General features: G+C 38.7%; 1 protein-coding gene across 1 annotated transcript in view; it reads left to right on the forward strand.

Annotated features, from left to right (window-relative positions):
* The window catches only part of adamts7 (a disintegrin-like and metallopeptidase (reprolysin type) with thrombospondin type 1 motif, 7), an 83,936-nt gene that overhangs the window by 11,924 nt on the left and 47,652 nt on the right, over positions 1-24,360 (forward strand). The window contains exons 3-8 of the mRNA XM_083912803.1: positions 3,303-3,486; positions 4,427-4,626; positions 9,410-9,493; positions 10,357-10,481; positions 11,853-12,002; positions 13,427-13,570. Of these exons, the coding sequence (XP_083768929.1) occupies positions 3,303-3,486; positions 4,427-4,626; positions 9,410-9,493; positions 10,357-10,481; positions 11,853-12,002; positions 13,427-13,570 (887 nt within the window). The remainder of the gene's footprint in view (positions 1-3,302; positions 3,487-4,426; positions 4,627-9,409; positions 9,494-10,356; positions 10,482-11,852; positions 12,003-13,426; positions 13,571-24,360) is intronic.

The following is a 24,360-nucleotide window of genomic DNA, read 5'->3' on the forward strand; positions in this document are numbered from 1 at the left end:
CGTGCAGTAAAACTAATTGTCCCACAAATAGGATTACGACATGGGAAGGACTTACCTCTATCTGGAAGTGCATGTCCTGCAGCGCTGTAGAAAAACAAAGGCTGTTTTCATCTTATTCTTTATTGTATTCAAGCAAAAGTGTGTCACTCCAAAGCCTGTGCAATTGTTCATCCAAAACACAACACAGGATAGATCCCAATACAAAAGTTGCAGTTACCATGAATGTGAAATGAACATACTTCCCTTTTTATTTTCTTGAAATGTTGTGGATCTAAAAAAAATTTGTGTCAGACAAAGTTTGTTTTTGAGGTGTTGCATTCGTGAACCATAGAAAAAAACAAGAAGCTAAAATCGTATTTGTTCCCATGTATAAATAAATGTGTATTTCCATCAGGATGTATTCCTTCAAGCTGTGCGATGTCACAGTCCTGTGAGGTTTGGGTCAGGCTAAAAATACAATAACAGGAACTCAATGAGTCACAGGTATAATGGATGTTGCAGAGGTTGTGTAGGTGACAGTGGTGCAGAGACGTCTTGATATTTACAGGAATTCAGAGCACACACAAACAAACGCACACAATGCAGGAATAAGCGTTATTTACATGTTAATGCACATAATTGAAAACAGTCTAAATACTGTATATACATAACAGCAATGTGTCATCCCTGACTATGGTGTGATTATAACAACAAAGGGTGTTTGCATCCCCTTTGTGTAGTTGTGCTAAAAGTGTGAGTCACCTGATATAAATAAATCAAAAACCAAACCCACAAATCATGTCTGCACTTGATTGCTAAGACAAATGACTGCGCTTGATTATATTTAATATGACTTTTAATTTGCACTGCGACCAGCTTATAAAGGTTTAGAGTCACAGGTTCATTTACTAAAACAAGAGGCAAAAATGTCTACACAGCTGGTGCCGTGTTCACAAAGTTAGTAGGTCCTAACTTGCTGATTTAGGAGTAACTCTTAAAAATAAGCGGCGTTTCACTCCTAGTTTTAGGACTCCTAAGTCACTAAGAGTAAATCAGGAAGGAGCTAACATGGCTGCTGCAGTCAACATTTTGGATAAATTAAATAATGGTGAGCTTTTAAAAAGGTATCGCCTTAATAGAGACGGCGTTATGAACGTGGTAGAGTTGATCAGGGATGCCATCACATCACCAACAACGATAAATGTCCTATCCAGACCCCACATAGTGAGGCAGTTCATTCGCTTCCCCATTTGAGTGTTTTTATTATAGATTTCACTCTCAGGGACTTGTTCCCTCTCAGCCAATCACTGTGGGCATAGAGGGAATGAACATGATGTCATCCATGGCAACGAGGTCAACCCCGCCCTCAAGTCTTATCTTAGGAGTCCCTCCCACTACTTAGTAAAAGGTCTCAGAGGCTTTGGGAATAGGTTTAAAGACATTACTCTTAACTAAGAACTTTTAGTGCTCCCTAGGAGTACTCTTAGCGCTAATATAAAATGTTTTGTGAACACGGCCCCTGCTCTGTCTGTGACTGCAAGACGTTCTACTCCACAATTTTCCCCACGTGGGACTGCACAGTTCATGTAGCACCATCCCTCCTGTCTGAGCCTCAGTGGGACTCTCTGACAGCTGAGGGAGAGTTCATACTGTCGGAGCAGAAGGTGGACAGAAATTAAATATAGGGCAAGGATGGTCAAGAGAAAAAAGGAGTGGGGCTACTGGAATTTGGTTTTGGCGCTGTGCCGACGTGGTTTCGGGTGCAGTAATTTATGTGACATCTGATCTTTCTCCTGCCTCAGATGTGCCCTGAATGTCTCCAGCAACTTAAGACATCAGACTGTTTGAACTGTTTCACTTACTGAGTTTTTGTTTTTGTGTGTGTGCTGAAGACGTGTCATTTTAAGGAAAGATTTAGCAGTTTTGTCTGATTTCCAGTACTGAATTTATATTAACAGATTTTCTCAGCTCAAAATTGCCCTTAGGTGTGAATGGTTGTCTGTCTCTGTTCGTCTTTATGTGCCCTGGGATAGACTGGCGTCCTGTCCAGGGTGTACCCCGCCTCACGCCCGATGTCAGCTGGGATCGGCTCCAGCCCCCCCCCCCCGCGACCCTGACAGGGACAAGCGGTTGAAGATGAATGAATGAATGAATGAATGAATGAATGAATGAACTTATGTCTAATGGGGCTTTTGTAAAGATCCCCAAATCTAACTTCCATACTAAGCACTTAACTTACAGGAATATCAACACGACATTCAACAAAAGATGTTTCTTTTCCTTTGAGGACTTTAACTGTGAAGCACCTGCAGAATTTGATGAGTTTGCAATTCAGCTAATTGGAAAAAAAGGAATAATGCATTGATACCCGCACTAACAAACCGGCGCACACATTTAATTTATAGTTTATATTCATGCAACAATGAAAGCTAATACTGGAGACTTTTCTGTTTGCCGCTACCTTTTCCGTAAATACAATCATTCATGAATTGCTTGTACTGCACTGTAACTGCTTCTCTTACCTTTTGATATGCTCGTGTTTTTGATTACATTTTTAATTTAATGCCATTTTATGTTTCTTCCCAATGCTTTGAATGTTTTATAATTGAATGATTGCTTGACTTTGATATTATTGTCATGTTTTGTTCGTGTTGTATTTTAAATGTAATGTTATATGCGGTCCTTTCCAATGCTTTTAATGTTTTATGTAAAGCACTTTGCACAACCTTGTTGTTGAAATTGTGTTATACCAGTAAACTTGCCTTGCCTTACTAATACTTAAAAAGTGGGGCTATCGATCATTTTCATTATCTATTCATCTGCTGGTTATTTTCTTTAATTAATTCATCACTTTGTGTATAAAAAAATCAGAAAACACTGAAGAATAGCACCACAATATTCTAAAGCAGAAGGTGACGTGATGTCTTGTTTTGTCTTGTTTTGTCTGAAAAACCCCAAAATATTAAATTTGCTGCGATGAAAGCAGATGATTTGAAAGAAGCCCTTTTGTTCCCAGGTCTGAGCTACTGCAGCCCCAATTCTCACATTTAACAACTTGGAACCACCAATTGTTTTTTGCAGTTTTGCTCAATTAACAAAATAGTTTAGTGGTTGATTTTCTTTCGATTAACTATTTGATTAATCGACTGACATCTCTAAAGTTAAGTGATGTGTCCTCTTATATCCATTAGTTACAAATGTATTGTGGCAGAAGAGCAAATAAAATACACAAGTACATTGCATTGCTTGAAATTTTAATAATTACTGTTGAATTATTTGTAAGAGAAGAAGAGAACTGACGAACATCCCTTCTTTTTCTTCAGACAGGACTGTTCAAGGTGTCCGATGAAGAGTTTTTCATTCAGCCTCTGGAGAAGTCGAGCGATGAGACCGCAGCACCACAAGCCCACGCCATCTACAAACGCCACGCGTCCCCTCCCTCCAGGGGTCCAGTCGTACAGCCCATCTCAGGGAAACCAGCTGTCAACGGTACCTGTGGAATCAAAGGTAAATCACAATACACACACGTTCATGCATGCACCATGTTAAGTGACACCATTAACAAGTTTTATAATGCTTTGAACTTGTTTGATGTTCCTCGAAGTATAAGTAGCCTACATTTTGCCAACTCGTGTCCATGTGTGAATGTCAAGAGTTCTGTTTCTCTCTCTTGAGTCTGTCTCCGGCAAATAATCTGCAGTGGTCCATAGAATAACAACATAACATCAGCCACTTAAAGTAAAGTATGCTCTGTGTGTGTGCGCGCGTGTGCGTGCGTGTGTGCGCGTGCGTGTGCGTGTGTGCGTGTGCGTGCGTGCGTGTGCGTGTGCGTGTGCGTGTGCGTGTGCGTGTGTGTGTGTGTGTGTGTGTGTGTGTGTGTGTGTGTGTGTGTGTGTGCGCGCGCGTGTGTGCGGAGGCTCACATTTTTGGGATAATGGGAGTCAATTTCAGTGGTGCAGGAAAAAAAGCAGATGGGAATCAGAACAACAATAGGTCCCGTGCTTTAATCTGCCATTATATATTATCTGTCAGTTATATCACAATGTCAGATTATATTGAAATGTACTGTTGTGCAGTTTCTGATAATTCTAATATTCATGAAAAAAATAAACAGATCAAAATGTCTGTTTTTGTCTAATCCAATAAATAAATAAAAAATACCTGACAAACAAAGAAACATCATCACAATGATTAAAATATCATATTCCCCACAGTGGCCTGATAAACCCTGTGTGTTATTAATCATCCGACTGATTAATGAGCCCATCACTTTGTTATTAAGCCTTTTGAAGAGCAGTTACTGTATTACCCTAATATTTTAATAAGGACAGTAAGAATGATAAAGGCAGAGAAGCCAAGAGCAGGATTTTGGGTCCAAGAAAAACGTGTAGGCCTTTCTACGCGTTAAAAGTTGGCACAAATGTCTGTTTCTATCTCTCATCTCCAGAAAACCATCAAAGTTTTGGAGACATTGAGAGGCAGCGGGAGCGGTGGGAGCTCCGCCAGCAGAGGAGAAGGAGGAGGATTCGCCAACGCTCAGTCAGCAAAGAGAAGTGGGTGGAAACGCTGGTGGTGGCCGACCCTAAAATGGTGGAGCATCATGGGAGCAAAGCTGTGGAAAGCTACGTCCTCGCTGTCATGAACATTGTAAGTATTTGACATTAACAATAACGTTAACATAACATTTACATTCATCAGAAAATCCTGTTTGAATAATAGTTTCATCATCGAAGCTTTCATCAACGCACACAAAAGTTTTTGTAAATGCTTTTTTGCTTCATGTTGAGTTATATGAGAACATTGATTCAATGTTTTTACATATCTGCTCAATTGTAATTGTGTTAAATTGTATTTTTCATCTTGCTGAAGCATCGTTTTAATAAATTAGGACACTTATTTGTAATAACCTGCACACTGACTGTAATAATAAGCTCATAAACTAACTCTAGCACATTTACATTGAGTTGAAAACTGAAATGTTAATTAATGTGCACTACCCCAGGTTAATTACTACAGCTAGTGTAGGTGTTTAGCTCGGGCACAATCTTGTATATTTAATCTGTACAAAAACCTGAATGTAATGACAAAATATTGTGGTTTAATACAGCTGGAAGGCAGATTTTGGGTCTTCTTGGTAACAGCTGTTAAGCTCGCTGTTTCCCCCTGTTTCCAGCCTCTGGGCCAAGCTAAACTAAGCTAACCGCCTCCTGACTCAAAGTTTTCTATTAAACTTGGTTAGTTGATATACAAAATAACTAATGCTACGGTGGCCTAGAGAGCTCAATGCAATTAGACAAACACCAGCAAATGAAGAAAGCTTTAAATACTAAAGACTTTTTGATGCACATGTCGGACCAGCCTCCAGAGCTAAGCAGCAATTCCTTCTAACATTTTAAATAATATTTCTTCAGATTATATCATACAAAATAATAATAATAATAATAATAATAATATTTTAAAAAATGATAAAAGGTGAAGGTCTAGATACAATTTATTTATTGTAGCAGGCTTAAAAATCTCAGTCATAACCTAAATCCTAACCTTTTAACACTTTGAAATGATTAGCAGATATTATTATGAGTAACTGAATTATGCAGTTAAAGGTAATATTAAAGAAAAGCTTCATAGATTAATATAAATGTTTTGGATGATAGTCTGGGGCCAGTTTCCGTTTTTCTGTCCTTGTGTCAGTTAATAACACAATGGATCAATTAAACTCTACTCATTTCACGCTTGTCATTACTGCCTCCAACTTAGGGGGTTAAGCAAACTGACTCTGTGCCTGGTATTGATTAGCACATAAGTGGTTTTTCCAAAATAAAGTCAAGTCTTTTCTCACCTCGGCTACTGAAAGAGCTATCCGAGGACAGAAAATCAGGATTCACTGAGAGAGAGAAGCCTGCGGATTAACAGACCTAACAGACAATAATACACAGAGGAAGCCACCATTATTCCCCCACATCCTCTCATGGTTTGTTTGAGTCCTCTAAACTCCAGCTTTGAACTTTAAAGCCCCAGTTTTGTGAAAACAATCTTGCACCGCATCAAGGGAAACAACCTCTTACCCAAACAATCAGTAATGGCATCAGCTGCTCCATTGTCTCATCACCGACGCCGTCTTACAGTTGTCAACTTCACGAGAGGTTCATATTTTTGTGTTCTGCTGTACTGAGTGCACCCCGTGATATGATTTACACCCAGCCAGGATAGTGGATCTCAGCAACAACAAAAAAAATGGAAGCCCTTCTTAAAAATAGCTCCGTACTTCCTTTCACATGGGTATCTTATTATGACTGTATATTAACACACAGACAGATCACATGGACATAAAAAAGATGCAGTTGAAATTCAAAAAAGCTCTATTTGCCCTTCAAGACTGGGTGTGAATGTGCAGCGTGTGGCTTGTGAGGAAACATGTCAAATCAACAGCATATTGTTGCTTTTTAAATAGCCGCAGCTCTATTTTTATTCACAAGATAAACAATAGAGAAGCATGGATATAGATAAACTGAAAGCAAATTTAATGTTGCTGTTTAAATTTGTTGCAAAGTCGACAACAACATGCACACAAACTACTACGAGAGACAACAGCAGCACATTCTGATGAATTAAGTCCTTTATGTGCCCGGAGTGCCTTCGTTACACAACTTGCACAGAAGACTTTTGTGTGTCGACGTTTTGCCCGACAACAATAAAAAAAGAAATACAACTCAGCTCAACTGTCATCTGACTCTAGCGGATATTTATACATGCAGTTATGTTATGAATGCAGAATAAGGGGCTCTCTCTTGCAGGGGTTTTCTTCTGAAATCTGATTGCCCCCCCTAGTAGAAGTCTGTGGAAGTGTCTTTAAGAAGCTGTAGCCGGATTTAGCTTAACGTCTGAGTAACGTCTGAGTGTACTGGTATCATAAGAAACTAAACGATCTAAGGAATCAATCAGTACCAACCTCCTCATGCTAGCTTGTTGGTAAGGGGGCTAAATGACGCTCCAAAGGCTACATTTTCAAAGGGGTCCCTTGACCTCTGACCTCTAGATATGTTCATGAAAATGGCTTATATGGGTACATATGGTAAGCATGATAATCTTGTGCATTATGTTGCATTTTTTCTCATGCAGTACAAGCAGTTATTTAGTCCTATTGTAAAATGGTGTATTTAAATATTCTCACATACTGGGGTCCATAAACAGTCTCCAATTGTATAAATTGAGTTGGACTGGAAAACTGAGACTCTTGTGGATTAAATAAGCTCAATTGTATTCATGTGTGATGATGTTAGTCCTCATAGTTGCCAGTTCATTGTAGTGAGAGCATTGTTTTAAACTTGTATTAAATGAGCTGTTGTGACCTCTAGGATAATCACAGCCCCATGAAACAAAGATCTTCACTCTAGATTGATAACTGAGTTTACTACAGCCTCTGAAAGACAAATAGTTGGCGGGCCCACTGGAACGTTGGAACGTTAAGAGGTTTATGTTATTCCAATGTGTGTACGCATGCACATACATGCAACCCCTATATAATTCAGAGCCCCACTTGGACCAAAAATCTTGATACGCCACTGCTCTCTTGCTGCTTGGCATCAATCTGTTAGTTTTTCAACTGTTTATTTGAATTTATCAAAATTGATGACCACTTACTCTCACTAAGTAAGCATCAGAGTGTCACGTTAGATGCGACTAAACAGTGACACATTGTTGTTTTGTATTGAACAAGACGTTTGTTGTGTTGAAGGGTTGATGGAGATCTGTCCCTTCATGCATTATGAAGTATTCCTGATGACTGAATGACTGTGAAAGAGTTTCAAACTCAATCTAACAAGCATTTTGTTTGAACGTACGGATATTTTTAAATCAGGGCTGCCCAATCCTGCTCCTGGAGGGCCACTGTCCTGCGTGTTTTAGGTTTCTCCCTAATCTAACACACTTGAGTCTCATGATTTTCAAATCTGTGACAAGCTTCAGCTGCTTAATAACGAGCACATCATTAGGTTCAGGTGTGTTGGAGCAGAGAGAACCCTAACACACATGCAGGACAGTGGCCCTCCAGGAGCAGGATTGGGCAGTCCTGCTTTACACTCTTCCTTTTTCCGGCTTCTTTACATTTGCACTACATGCACTTAGTCATTTATCTGTTATTTACCCGTGCATTTCTTTGCTCCAGCTCCCGCTTTCAGCTTTGTTGTGTTTTTTTTACGGTGTGCGTCTTGACTACGTATGTTAAGCAGGTCAGACGCTTATTACTGGCAGTGTTTATTACAGTGAACAATTATCACTATAGTTTAAAGCAATTATTACCGTTCTGGCATTTTCACACTTTTCTTTTATAATCTTAAAATGCTCCTAATAAAGGTATGGCACACTAAAATGTAAAAGAAATCCACCAAGTGTTGAAACTCATCAATATTTGATTCTCATATATTTCTGATAAAAGTCGGTCCGAATAAAATGATTTGCCGAGCTTCCTGCCCGTTATCCATCGCAGTGTCCCTTCCACTGTCACAGCTTGTGAGTCGGGGAGGGGGGAGCGTCAGAGGTCAGGCAGGGAGAAGAGGCAGGGAGAAGAGGGAGGCGGAGTTGTTCATGTTCAAATGTTTACTCAGGGCTATGCAACATACCAGAACGGTAAGAATTGCTTTCCTAGAAAATAATCCGACATGCCTTTAGTGCTTTTATCTGCAACGCCAAGTGTGATGAATGCTTCTGATCTCTTAAAGCAGAACATAATGATGCTCACAGTCTTGTATGCCGACTCCTGCTCAGCAGAGTGTCAAAGTTTCAGGCTTATTTAAATGCTGATTACTTGTTGACCTGTTCGTTCAGGGCCGAGGCTTTTTATATTCACCAATAAAGAGATTTCTCAGAGTGACTCAGGTCAACGTGTAAATTCTTGCATGAAAGGAATGAAAAATTGAAAGGGATAAAAAAAAAGAAAAGAAATCAATGTTTCTGAAAAGGAAAATGTTTCAGTCATCATAATGGCAAATTGTAAATGGACTGTGTTTTATAGCATTTATCGCTTTTATCCAAGTCACATTTCACTAAACTCAAATAACCGGGGTAAAAGCTTTGACATGGTCTCTAACAACATTCTTTCTTTTAAAATGAATGTCTTTTTTTCTTGATTTATTTTCTGAAATACCAACGTTTTTTTTACCATATATGACTCATGGCAGCAACCTTGAGCAACCACAGTTTATAGAAAAGCTAATTTTATGGATACAATAGTAATAGTAATTATATATATATAGATATAGATAGATATTTATATCTATCTATATATATCTATATATATATATTGTATATATCTCAACAGCTTATATATTGTATAAATTGTCTCACTTGGAATACTTTGACCCAGTGCCATGGCAGTAAGGACACATGTCCAACCTCCAAATTACCGCCGTTTTCTTTTCTTTGTGTTTCTCAGGTGGCGGGTTTGTTTCATGATCCCAGTATTGGAAACGCCATCAACATTGTGGTTGTTCGTCTCATCCTCCTGGAGCAGGATGAGGTAACACATGTTTGTCTATGACGATGGAAGGTGAAAGAGAACAGAAGCGTTTTGTTTACTTTCTTATTTTATGTGTGTTTCTCCTTTATTTTTTTTGTATTATGAAAAATTCATCCATATCCAAACAGCCATATGCTGTTAGTGTGTTAATGGTAATGTTTGTGTTTACATGTATAATGAAGTGAGTCTTCAAGATGTGTGTTTGGGTTCCTGCAGGCTTGTGTGTGTCTTATGTCTATGACTGATGCATTATATTTGTGGAGCAGATGGGTGTTATGCACTCACTAAAATCACTGATAAAATAGTGTACAAGTTGTGTACTTGTTGTGGGCAGTATATGTCCTTGCCATAATCATTCCCTGTCTAGGGAATGCACCTCTTCAAGCACCTGAAAAGTTTTTAGGAAACTCTTCTTCACATTCACCTGCAAATTATATATTCTATCTTGTTTTTTTTTATGTGTAAATAAAGAAACAAACAAACAAGTGTTTCACATTAGCTAGTTGATATTAGTACTCAAAAATAAATAGTAGTTATATATATACTGTAAATAACTAATAACTTTTAAAAGCTATATAAAAAAAATGTATGTGCATCATTAGTTAAGCTGATCATCATGTGTACAAAGTGCAAATACAACACAGTGACATCCTGTGTGATGCTTTCCTTTTGTCTTTGTCTGTGTAAAGGCGCACTATAGAGCTGAATTGAATGCTTAAAGCAGAGATGGTGCACTAAATGCATTTATTTTATCGCACTTTTGGTCAAATCTAGCCTCTATTGTTCTCTTTGCTGCGCATCAGTAGTGACCCATGCTGTAAACTTCTGCTACTCTATGTTCTTATTTGTACTGTGGATAACAGGAGGACTTAAAGGTCACACACCATGCTGACAACAGCTTGAACAGCTTCTGTAAGTGGCAGAAGAAACTCAACATGAAAGGAGAAGAACACCCGCTGCACCATGATGTAGCAGTACTGCTCACCAGGTAAATAACAACTCAATTCACCAAAGTGATTTCACGTCATCATGTCTCCCAAAAGAGTCATTTCATAAGTGTTGTTTCATGATTTCCTCCCGGAGCAGTTATTGATGAAATGATTTAGAAGGTTACAGAGAGACAAATGGAGGCTCCATGAATCTGTCACAAACAAAATGTATTTGTTGTTGTCTTTTTCATTTGATATCTAACAGATGTCAAGTCACCCGCTGTAGTTCTCTGCCCTTAACAGAACAAAAATCAGATCCCAGAGGTCTCAGTAAATTAACCGCAGGGGCAACAAAAAGGTTTTCTTCCTTTTTCAAACAACCATTTGAAACCATGTGGGTCATTCATACAGCGTCCCGCAACTCAGTCGTATCCTTCAAATCCTTAAAAGAAATCACAAAATGTAAAACGCTACGGGACCAAGAACAGTAAATACATTTTTTTTTAAAAACTATTATCTCAGATCCCACACTAATTCAACTTTCTTCTTCTTTCAAAGCAGTGTAAACTGCTTCTGTAGTGTTCTGTGATAAATTACAACAGAACATTTCTAACTACACCTGTGAATCTTGTGAATCACTTTTTCATTTAAAGATACAAAGATACAACAAATACCATAATAAGTTCCTTATCGGGGTCCAGTTCTTTGTTTACCCCATTAAATATTATCTCACAAAAAAAACCCAAGGAAAACTTGAATATAAAAATAACTACTTGATACATGACAAGGCTGTTACATTTCTTGTTCTTACATTTTTTGTTCTTTTTTACTGTCTGCTCCCAGAACACTGTCTCTGTGCTGCTAATGGCATCCGCTAGATTCCACTGTACCCTGACTGACAACCAATCAGAACCGAGTATCTGACGCAGTTTCAATGATTGCATTTTCCACCTCGACCCCCATTTTGAGCACAACTACATGACTACACTGTTACATTTTGTGACTGTATCTTGCACGCTCCGATGTTATCACAGTGAAAACCACAGACACGGGAAAATTCTCTAAACCTCCTGTGTTAGTTCCCACAGCTGTAGGTGTCTCCATGACTACATTTTGCCATGAACACAAACACACACACACACACACACACACACACACACACACACACACACACACACACACACACACACACACACACACACACACAGACTCAGAAGGTGATAACAAAACCAGCGTTGCAGATGTTAACAGACAAATGGTGGCGAGATATTCGATAAATAAACGCAGATTGTAGCAGATGGTTTTCTCCTGTAGTTTTACACCTCCCTTTGTTTTAATCTGTTCTCCACCACCTTATATTTCCGATCTCCAATGTGCCGTCTTTCATGTTGCCTTGTGAAGCCACTGACTCCACTTTCCACTTTTCACAGGAAGGACATCTGTGCAGCCATCAACATGCCCTGTGAGACCCTGGGTCTGTCTCACGTGGCCGGGATGTGTCAGTCACATCGCAGTTGCAGCATTAGTGAAGACACTGGCCTCCCGTTGGCCTTCACTGTAGCTCACGAGCTGGGACACAAGTAAGGTTTTACTGCACACACACATGCACACAATATATACATACACCTCATAGACGGAGGGAATGTGCGGAGACAATTGTTTATGTCTCCTATTCTCCATCGACCCCATTTAACAGTTCTACATGCAATTTGCAAAATGAAGTCCCATTTTCTTCAGACTAATTCAACTTGACTTCAATCAATGCAAACTGTGCGCGTTTGATAAAGTCATTGTATTTGTATCTTGATTGATGTCTTCCAGATGAGTCTGACTGACCTTTAAAATTACTTTTTTCTCCACTATATTGGCATTCTGTGCATCCATCTATTGTGTTGAATGCATGAACAAGTCCTGGATTGATCGGAGCTTGATGTGAATACCAAGCATCCCTCTTCTCTGTAGGGAGAAAAATAAATTGACTGAAGCTCAGGGGAACAGGGGACTGACAGACTGAGGTTGTTGTGAGGATTCAAAGCACAATTGTACGGCTCTTTTCTTTTTTTTGTAAAGAAAAATGTGTTACTTTCTCATAGTTAGACCCAATTTACACAACACGATCCAGTAGCATACAGTAGCAGAGACCTGCTAATAAGCTGTCAACCGAGCTTCAGGGATTAAAGGCAGTGTAAAAGCAATCACAGAGGTTGGATCTTTGTCGCACTGCAGTCAAAAATATCATCATGTATGAAAAAAACAAGGGTTTAAAGGATAAAAACTAAGCAGTACTCTCTTTAAAGCGCTGGAGACAATTATGAACTGTAAAATTGATGCTTCAACCAGCTGCAGGAAGAGAAACTGACACGTGTTAGTTTTAAGCTAACTATAGTTTCTGTAATAGACACTTAATCATTTTAGCACTAAGTAAGAGCACACTTCGTTTTATAAGCACGTGAAGCACATTATTTTAGGATGCGGTCGTGAACGTGATGCTAATTTCCGTTATTTTGCATAAATGGTAATTTCTTCTTCTAAAAGCCAAAGGGGAAGCTTCATCACAGCACTATGCATTCAGTGAGCCAGACCAGTGATACACTGACAAAATTAGCAAATTGTAATTCACAAATTCAGTTGACAGACACAAACAGGGACTGAATTTATCCGTTGAAAACCCTTATGTCCTAAAAAGTTCTTTCACAATTAACTTATTTTTACAGCAGCCTTTAGCAGATGTCATTCTTATTGCTGTGCGTCCTTCCTCGAAAGATCGTGAACAGTATAATGTTTGTTTTCTTTTATCATTGCTGTGCACAGATTTTTGTTGTTGTAATGATTTTGTGGCTCACTGCTGTTACACACACAACGACAAAACACTTTTAAGTGTTGGCATCTATCCAGTACATGCAGTTCACAGTCATGTATTTATTTGTTGTAGCTTCACCTACGTGTACGTGTTGTAAGACTAATTTTAATTGCCCTCTCTGTGGGATGTGCTTTTATGTCACAGCTTTGGGATTCAGCATGATGGCAACGGTAATGACTGTGAACCCATTGGGAAACGACCTTTCGTCATGTCTCCACAGCTCCTGTACGGCACCTCCCAGCCCAGGTGGTCACGCTGCAGTCGCCAGTATATCACCCGCTTCCTCGAGTGAGTGCCACTCATGCTGTATGACTACAATGCTGTCTGAAGCGCGTGTTTGAGTTCAAGGTTTCCTGTGCCCACAATGTTTTGAGAGCGTTCTTGTAAAACTCTCAAAAGCCATCAGTAACATAAAGTTTCTGTTGTGCCTGAGCCTTTATGAATTCAAAATGAAGCACACACTCTTCCATCTCAGGACATCGCTGACTGTTCATATAACGATTTGTTCTGCAGCTTCAAAGGGGAGAGAGACCAAGGATAATACCTGACATAGTTTTTGTCTTGTTTCAGAAGGTGCAGGGGGTGATGCAGGTATATTCAGACGGACAGTGGGAGAAAAAAAAGTTTTTTGAACATTCAAGCATGTAAACATTAAGGATGTTGGGGGAAAAGGGATCAGCATGGTATTGCGGTATTTTGCGTGGCAATATTTTATCAATCTTTTTATAAAACCATTTGCTTTTTTTAGTAAGTCAGTTTTTCTGGTGAAGCTGTATTGTTGGAAATACTTGTAATAGTACAGTAGCCAACACACCTTAGCATTCAGATCAATTGGACCGTAGACTGTTTAACAAACAGTTCAGTTTGTCAGGTAAATGTAACATTCATGAGGGTTGGTCAGTCTGTCTGCTTCACAATCCCAATTGAATGAAATGAGATAAACAGACTCAAAACTTTATTAGAATAAACAGATGTTGACAAAATCTTCCTTTGAGGACATCATTTGCATTTGGAAAAAAAGTCAAAAATCCCATTATTCAGCAATATAGTTCATGGCAATATTCGGCAAAATGAGAAAAAATCACAATAATATTGTATCATAGTTTAAGTGTTGTGATAATATCATATCGTGGGGCCCTTGGTGATTTCCAACCCGAATAAAAATGTTCAAAATACAAGTTTGAACCTCCAAATGAGCATGATATGGGACCTTTAACTATATAGTTGTAGACATGTTATGAGACAGCCTGTTAAAGTTAATCACCTCAGTTAAGTTGTTACTATTTCCTGACCTGAGGGCAGACACACCGGCGTGTTCAACTCGCCTCATACATGTAACACACAGTCCCTGCTGCGGGATCGTTGGTGTTGTGTTCACATACAGACCTTATAAACAGCACTCGGCTGCCGTGACCAAAGGCTCTTCATCTGACCACTTTATGTGAACTTACTGTACAGCGTGTGCCTCTTTTTTCTGACCCGCTAAACTAAATTGCTCCTCCAACGTTTTGTCAGTAATTAGTTGTAACGTCCATCATCATTTTCTGAGCAATTTCACCTTTATTGAGCTTTGTTAAACATGCTATAAAAACTTTTCTGAACAGGCGTTGCTTCAGACGACTGGTCATGAAGTTAAGGTGTTACATTTGATGATCATACACACTTCAATGAGCAGCAACTTCATATGTTTTAACTATTGTTTTCTGCCCTTATTAGTAGCATGTTGACAAAGAGGTAATACTTGGTTCTAGTAAATGGGAGGTTTGTTCATTTTGCACAAGCTTACATGCATATACAGTATATCTTGAATGCTAGTATATATCTATTTACAGTACTGTGTGCGTGCGTGTGTGCGTGCGTGCGTAAACTGCCACTGTCAAAGACTTGCACTGTGACTCTGTCTTCAACAGAACATGTGTTGAATGTCAGAGATATTTCACCATGGTTGCCCCAGTTTCTCAGCTCCGAGCATCTGGAATTCATTTAGTGGGTGTTCAGCTACTTGACAGCATTGTAGCTTCTCGACTCCGCTGTGGAAAAAAAAGGGCCGCAGGGTGATATTTACACTCGTGGGAGGTATCTACACAAAGGCTACTGCTTTGTGTGCATGCGTGTCTGGGCAGTGGTCATTAAAAAGGAGACAATAGAGAGTTGTCTCAGCACTTCAGAGCCCCATTACCGACACATTTTTAGTTAAAAGTTTGCATCAAAAGGAATTGGCCTGCCTTGACATCTCTTCTGGTCCCTTTTTGTTGTTTTTAAATTCTCTTTTTATTATGATTTCCAGGTCCACACAATCATTTATAATACATTTGATTTTTCTCATTTAGCCATCTGTAAATTTACATTTGTAGCTCAGAACAAGGTGTCTTAGTTAATTAATTATACAGAAGCAAGCAAGGACTAACTGGACATTAATACATACTGTATCATATTCCTAACCCTATTTTAGAATAAAGTGAAATAAGATAAGAACAAGAACTAAATCAAATAGAACAAAATTGTTGGGTTAAACCTCACAGACACTCGATCTCTCTGTGTAGGGGATATGAAATAAAACAAATGACACAAAAAAATACACTTTAGACAAATGATGGTCATTCTGGACATAGATTATCCATCTTTCTCACCTTTAAAAAAAAAAAAAGTGATTCCCTGTTGCAGCCTCAAAGCAAAGGTTACTTAGGATCTGAAATAAATATTTGTCTTTAGAGGAAGCACTGTCTGATGGTAAATATAAAGACTCCAGAATAAATTGATCGTCCGTGGGAAAGAAGTTTTGCAAAACTTTGTGACTCTCTCGCCAGAAAGGATTTAATGATGCACAAAATCAGAATATGTAAAAAAAGATTTGCTTCGAGGAGGCACCCACACTGTCGCCAGCATGAGGGAAAACTGGTGTAATGTTCTTCTGAGCTGGAGTTATAAACGACCTCATGAGCTGTTTTTCCAGCAAAACTCTCGCCATAAAGTTGAGTTTGTAGATTATATCTTTATATCTACATATGAACTATGAAGTTTGTTTTTTCAGCATTCATGTTCATAGTTTATAACCGAACAGAAGCAGACTTTACATTCATTTAAATATATCCTATAGACATGATTGTACAGTGTACAATATTAAACTGCAGATTCATCCTTATACACAAAATACCAGAATTTTAAACTTCTAAACAACATTAGCATTAAAAGAAACAGTCAATATCTAGTTCAATACCACAGTAAAGAAATAAAAGTCAGTTTTATTCAAAAGAGGATTATTTTTTCCCTGATTTTTTCATTAACATCCTGCACACAGCGCTGCTACAGAACAGGTCTGAACACAAACCAACACAAAGTTCATTTTCTTCCTCGTTGATTAGTTTTTGCAAAATCTGATTGTAGTTCTGCTTTTCTACTTTTGTTGCTTTCGCATTATTTTGAAAGGTGGTACTGGAAACCCATACATTTATACTCATACAAATACACTAGCAAGTACAGCCATACACTTCTTACACAATAGTGCATATATTTAAAAACACACATATAGAACAAACCTCAAAGACTTCACCTGTCCATCTTTTCTTCCATTGGTCTCTGTATTGGATGGATTGCCATTGCTTTTGGTGCAGTAACTCATATTCAGTGATCCCCGTGGCTTTACAGCGAGCACAGTTATCATGTCTAAAAGCACCGCCAGCTGTACTCTGTGTTGAGTGCTAATTAGAAAAATTTTAACATGCAAAACTAAGATGGTGAACATGGTAAACAGTACACCTGCTAAACACCAGCAATGTCATTGTGAGTATGTAAATGTGGCTTTGGACTCTGGGTCACGTATGAGCTTAGTATTACTAAGAAAATCTCTCTCTACGGAATAGAAATATTGATCGAATGAAATTGACAGACATTAAAATGACAGAACGCGGCTGATTGAGACACCAAAGAGAACAGCTACAGTTAATTTGTGATCCAGAATAATACATCCTACATTATGATAAAAAAAAAAGCATTTACAGTCGTCTGAATGATTTTTAAAAAAGACTAAGACTTGGTGACTAAGACGAGATGACCATTGAAAGAAAAAGAGATGAAGCCTTCTTCCCACTCAGCCCCTCTGAGCTGTCTCTTCATCCAGCCAGCCACTCCAAAACCACTTCATCTGGATTGATCATTTTCAATCCAGATGAAGACGAGACTTGTTTTCCCGTCTCATCTAGCCGTGGGTGTTCGTCTCGAGAACCTTTAAAACTGTTCATCCGATATCCTTCACACTTGGCAGGTGTATTGCCGGGGAAAGTGCTTTGTGTCAATTTGGTGTCCTTTAGCAAGATGGTGGCGCGATGAGAACGCACTTTACGCTTTCACCTGTAACTTTTGAACTGTAAGTCTCAAAATTCCTGAATCCCGGGGGTCCGGATAAATCTATCTGCCATCAAACTGTGCCTAAATCTGTTTTTCGTTCCCCACTCCTACGACACATTTTGAGCTACGATTTAAAAACTTGGTCTTCATCTCTGGACCAAACCAGAGAAATGAACTATTTCTGTTTTTTTTAAATATTCCATAAAGTTTGCTCAAAACTTGCAGGGCTTATTACAAAAAAAGGTGTCAGCAGCACTTCCAGGGTCCAAGCATTCAGCCTACTCTGAACAGGCCTGTATTTAAAACAGGCACATGCTCCAAATGGGCACGCCCTCTCCAACAGCGCTGTAAGCAGCAATACCCAGAGCTCTGAATTGGCACTGCACCAGTTGTCCTAAATGCCAGTGTTTCCCCCCATTTTCTCTGTTTTATCTCTCCCGCTGTCTGCAGGACAAGGCTTCCATTGTACATGGCTTTAGTTGTCCCGCAGGCCTCCACTGCTCCGCGCTGCTTCAGAGGTTTCGCTCCGTAGGTGTTATTTTATGAGGAATGTGGAGGGTGACACTGAGCTGAGTGGTTTAGATATTATCACATAGATGGGTTACTCGTAAACAGAGACCCCCCTTTAATGTCCCTAGGAGAATTCCTCAAAGGCCATGGGAGCCTTGCAAAAAAAAAAAAAAAACCCCAACTAGTTTCAAGTTCATTTAATTGCTGCATGGAGGAACCACTGACGCAAAGAGCCTAAAGATGTCTGGCACATTTCATTGCATATTTCATCAGTTCAGTCACTTAATTATCTGAAATGGGAAACTTTATTTGCATTTAGGTGTACAAGATATAAAAACACATACAGCATGTTCCATCACCGCTCATATATTGATGGTATCTAATTTAGAGGTGGATGAACTCGGTGAACAGTTAATTAATTGACGTAAACATTTCCAGGAAAGCCGGCTTTGACAGAAGCCGCAGTAGAACCTAATTTGCCCTCTGAGCTGCGTTTTAGTCCGGAGCCACTCATGGAGAACTTTTTAATTGCTGCTGTTCAATAGTCCGTGTTAGGTCATCTCAAAGTGCTAAACAATCAACCCCCATGTGTTTCAAATGATTTAGGTTGACTCATGAGTGTAAATATTTTCTAGAGATGTGACCTATAGATATAATGTGTGAATACTCTTTATCGGCTTTGACGAAATTTGAGCAAATGTTCTCATTGGAAAAACTTTGTTCACCATTTTATAACATTTATTATTTATAAAATGCTTGCTCCTAAAAGTTGTTCTAACCATATTTTCATATAAACAATGTATGAAATTGTATAATCATCTTCAGTTCTACAGAACATTTTGTTTTTTACGGCCCACAACTTTACCCTTCTGGTCCACCCTCACCGCTCTCATCAGCATTGTTCTCAGCTGCAACAGCCAGTTGTTTTCAATACAAAAGCTCTTATAAACCCACTGCACACTACCTCCTCAGCACCAAAGAGCAAACAGACACAGCTGACACCTAGCTGTTGATGATAGTGGAGGTTTTAGCACCTAAAGAGGCAGATATATCTCCTTCAGGAGTTAATAACCAAAACCGAGCTTAAAGAGGAGTGAATATTGGACTTGCATTCATCAGGTGTGCAGAAACACGACTCCAAATCAGTTCTAATGTTGCTCTGTGTCTGCCAGATATGTAAATAGGTCATAACATGTTAAGTCCACAGCTTATTGGACTTCTGTTGCCTTCAAATGGCAACAAAACAATTACTGCAGGTTTAAATTGAACATTTTGATTTGTTCCAGGTGGCGCAGTGATAATGCACACAATCACAGTAATCACAATATTGTGTTTTTGCAGTAAATGTCACATTTTGATGGATCAAGAAAAAAATAGGATAAAGTACAGCTTGCTCACATCAAATACAACTTTTTTTATCGCAACTGTACACACATAATGAGGGAAATTATCCTGTGCAAGTTAATTACATCTTGTTGGCAGCGTCATAGCACACTGATTTGATTGCAGCTTATCACAGTAGGTGGTCAGTCATTACTGTGTAAAGTAATTTAGCATGTTTATTCAAGAGTAACACCAACACTTGGCCAGACTTTACATATATATTTATTTTCAACAGAAGCCAAAGGAATAAGAACATCCGCACTTAGGTTTGCTTCACTTTCCTCACAGGTGGGCACTGTACAAGGCCAAAACTCAATGTTGGCTCTTCCTAATTCCCTCCCGTTATCCCCTTGATGAAAACTCTGTAACATGGTAGTGGAGTCTGGGAATGTCAAGGTCAAATGTATTTATAGAACACTTTTCAAACAAACCATGCGCAAAAAGATGAGCACAAAACACGAGTACTTAAATACATGCATAGATACAGTATATAGTGCATACATACAGTAGAACATACAGTACATACAGTACATGCACACATACACACATAAAAAGGCATACAGACATTCATGCATATTAATGTAGAATGCAAATAATGTCAAGAACAATTGCAGCGGGAGGCAAGGGAGTAAAATTGTGTCTTATGACACTTTTTAAAGGAGTGAAGAGATTCTGCTGTTCTTATATTTTCAGGGAGACTATTCCAGACATTTGGGGCAGCTACTGAAAAGTTTTCGACAGATGGTGGGATGGTTAAGGACCCTTGATCTGTAGATCTGAGGGGCCTAGCTGCTGTATGGGAATAGAAGTGCTGCAATATAGCTCTGGGCGAGACCATGCAGGGCTTTAAACACAAACAGGAGATTCTTGTAAGGAATTCAATACAGAACGGGGAGCAAGCTCAAAGATGCTAGTATAGGCGTTTGTTTGCAGAGTCTGGCTGTAATATTCTGTGAATAGGGGCCTGGTGGATACCAAAACAAATAGAGTTGTAGTAACTCTTCAGGATATGAGAGCATGGATGACTCTTTCTAAATCTTTAGATTCAAGATTCAAGATTCAAGAAGCTTTATTTATCCCAAGGGTAATTATTGTGCAACAGTTTCAATACAAAGATGGGAAAGGATCAGAGTAACAATAAGCAGTAACATAATCAAATAAAATAAAGCTAACGTAAAATAAATCAAACAATAACTAAGTGTGACAGAGTGCAACAGACATTGTGGTTAATACAATATACAACAATACGCAGCGTGCAGTTTAGCAGCAGATTGGAATAAAATAAGTACAAACTAAATAAGTGATAAGGAGCGATAAGTGATAACAGTGTTAAAAATGTAGCAGCATTTAATACAGAACTTAGTTACAGTAAAGTACAGTGAAGTGTAGCAGCATTCTGACTGAAGTAAGTTACAGTACAACTAAATAAAGTGATGCAGTGGTGATATAAAGTGACAAAGCGACAGAGTGACATTCACATTAGTTGATAAGAAAGTCCTGATCTTGGATATAATTCAGAGCTGGAATAAGCTAGAATGTGACTTTACGATCATTGAGGACTCTTCTTTTTATGGTGCATTGCGCTTTTTATTGTGACATTATTGATCAGTACAGGGCAATGCTTATGGATTGACTAAAGCAAATAAACTATAACTTCGACATCTTGCCTTGGTAGATGTGGCAATGCAGCTCTATATCTGCTTGGTCGTGTAAGGTCATAGATGTAATTTAAATTCATATCACAAAGCTCACATTAATGTAATCACCTCAGGGTCATTATAATCCCTTTAGAGCTGTTATTATGGATATTTGGGTGCTGGCTAATTTTCTAATGACATCCTTAAGTAATTTGGTAATTTATTTCCTCAAGCATTTGATAACAGTGAATTATTAGTGTGTGAAAGCTGTTGTTTTTTTAATTTAATATTTATAGTGTTATGCTGTTTATTTTGTCATTTGGATAAGTGGATTGTAAGTGTGCATGCTGTGAAAACCTGGTTATCTGCCGTCTTATCATCTTTGCCTGTAGAAAACCAACTTTAATAATAAATTATATGTATTATTTCCCATCAGTTTTTGTAAAACATGCACCCTGCAAGTTATAGATGAGTTCCTTTCATTGAGGTAGCCTGTGTCATCGAGGTATTACAGCTTGGAGTTAAACTTGTACCCTATAAGAATTGAAATACTTGTTTCTAGCGGCCTCTTTGGCGGTAAGATGTAACTACACTCGAGCCTGTTCTTTCAAGCCTCCGTCTTGTCATGTTTGCGGTCACTAAAGCTGGGTTCAAAATCGTTCCCTATGATAGAAGTAGTGCACTATTTAGTGTGTACGCCATTTTGTAGTGTTGTTGAATTCTCCATGGTTCAGTAGATACAGTAGTCCACTATAAAATACCCACAATGTAAGTAAAAGTAATTTGAGTGCACATACGATGTACACTACATGTACTCCCGTATACCTCAATGCAATGTGGTTGTGTTTTACTGGAGGAGAAGAAGAAGCAGAAGAGGTGCTGTTACCAACAAGCGTTACTCATGAGCTGACTGCTGTTACTCGCTCGTGAAATACATTTTTCTGTGGGCTATTACAGTTCGCAATCAGGACACACAACCATTGTTAACAAAACCACACTTTAAAACTAATTTCAACAATTTATTTGGGATGTGACATTTAAATTAACATTTACATCAATACAACCTTTAACGGCCCTCCTGAGTGCAGGGTTGTATCATAAACAGACTATGAAGTAAGTTTACAGTTCAGTTTGTTTACATGATGCTGGACGCACTCGCTTCCATCACACATATATCCGACACATCTACTGACGCAACGATTTGTTAGAAAATTCCAGTGTAGTGTCCGAAATCTCATTTGGTCATTCCCTATATAGGGCCCTATTTAATAAACACTAGGGAATAGTGAATGAGCGAATGAGGGAATGATTTCAAACCCAGCTTTTGTGTATTAACTTTTTTTTGTGCTCTTTTGTAAACTTTATTGAAACACGTTCACCACTTTACTTCCAGTCCGTCTCCTATATGTTACCCTCTTGAATCCACACACACACACACACACACACACACACACACACACACACACACACACACACACACACACACACACACACACACGTTCCTATTATACTTCTACCATTACTACAAGCCTGGCTCAGAAGTTGGAACTTCCCTATTTTCAATTACAAGTGAACACAGCATAACCCTTGGTGGCAATCTGGGTCGGCTGATCAACCGCTGTTGGCAGAACCAACCGCGGTCTGCAGCGTCACTAACATGGTGGCTTATTTACATCTAGGGAGGGAGTGTCACCACAGACACGTATTTTCGGCAAAAAGGCAAGTAGAAGTGCTTTCATTAGTGGGTCATATGATCAATCACCATTGTTTGAACTCACTCTTTGATAGATAGTAACTGGCAATGAGGCATTTAAATAGATAAAAACCTTGAAAAAAAAATACAACTTTTATATTAATATTTCAACATAATACTAAAAAGTGTGACTGATGGTATAATTGGCTAATAGTGGGAAGCTATTATGAGACACTTGACCAATAATTGAATGATGCCCTTCTCTTTTCCATTCAAAAGTGACAACATTAACACAACATTGTGTCCGTTTTAGTTTCAGTCCAATCATCCATATTGTTGCAGTCACCGATGGCTGCATCACTACAGACCATTTCACAGTGGTAAACATAAACTCTCTAAATGTGTCCCGGCTTGTTTCTTGTTGCAGTGAATGTGAGCGGCACGTAGATTATGGAGTGACATCAACTGACAGGAAATTAACAAGACTGTTACCTAGCAACGGAATTCCTATGAAAAGGTCCACAGAGCCCAAAACAGATTAGTCTGAGGGCAAAGACAGGATCGACACACACTGGAACGGGCTGGACAACTTAAGCAGCTGCAAGGGTCGCACAAACTGCACCGACTAACTATCATCATGTCATATTGTCAGGCGGTACATACAGCTGTGGACTAAACCATGATATTTACTAAGTTGGCGATAATGGCTAAGGTATACATTTAAATTAAAATGCACAGTCACAGAAGGATATTACATTCACTTTATGAATGGACCGTTCCACTTTTTCCACATCGAGACGCAGTCGTTTAGTAGAGCACAGAGTGTTTGCTTTAATTCAGCCAAATTAATTGATTCAGCACACGAATTACCATCAAAACATTGTGTCATCTATCTATCTCTTATGATTATGGATCTTTTGCTGAACGACGCCAAAAATAAACTGCCTACCCCAGATTGACCTTCATCAACAGTTTTAATTTTTCTTGATTTAGGTGCCCACTTTTTGCCTTAATCTGCAGCTTTTGATTGAACATGATTGAGGCAGAATGCGTCACAAACACGGGAACATCTGGCTTTATCCTTTATTTCTATAGCATGCTAACACTGGCTGACTCAATAATGAAAAGGAAATCTATAGGAAACAGTCATTCATTTTCCTGTAAGAGTCCATTATGATGCTTACAATAGAGTATTCAACCTGGTAATCACATATTTAAAGACACTCACACTTTCTGTCTTTGTTTGTTGTTTACCACATAGTGGGAGACACTGTATTGTTCTTGCATACAAAAGCTGATACAGTAAACAAAATGCTGCAGTGAGTGTAACGCATAGGTAGAATAGTATTAAAATCCAGGTATCAGTTGGCTTAAATTGTGACCTTTAATTAGAGTATCTCTATCAAGACAGTTAGTTTAATTTATGCCAGAGCCCTCTCCCAATATACACGATTCCTGTCTTGTTTGAGTTCAAATGAATGACCTTAAAGACCTGCCAATCAGACATAGGA

The sequence above is a fragment of the Echiichthys vipera genome (genome assembly GCF_963691815.1).
Source record: "Echiichthys vipera genome assembly, chromosome: 1".
Lineage (NCBI taxonomy): Eukaryota > Metazoa > Chordata > Actinopteri > Perciformes > Trachinidae > Echiichthys > Echiichthys vipera.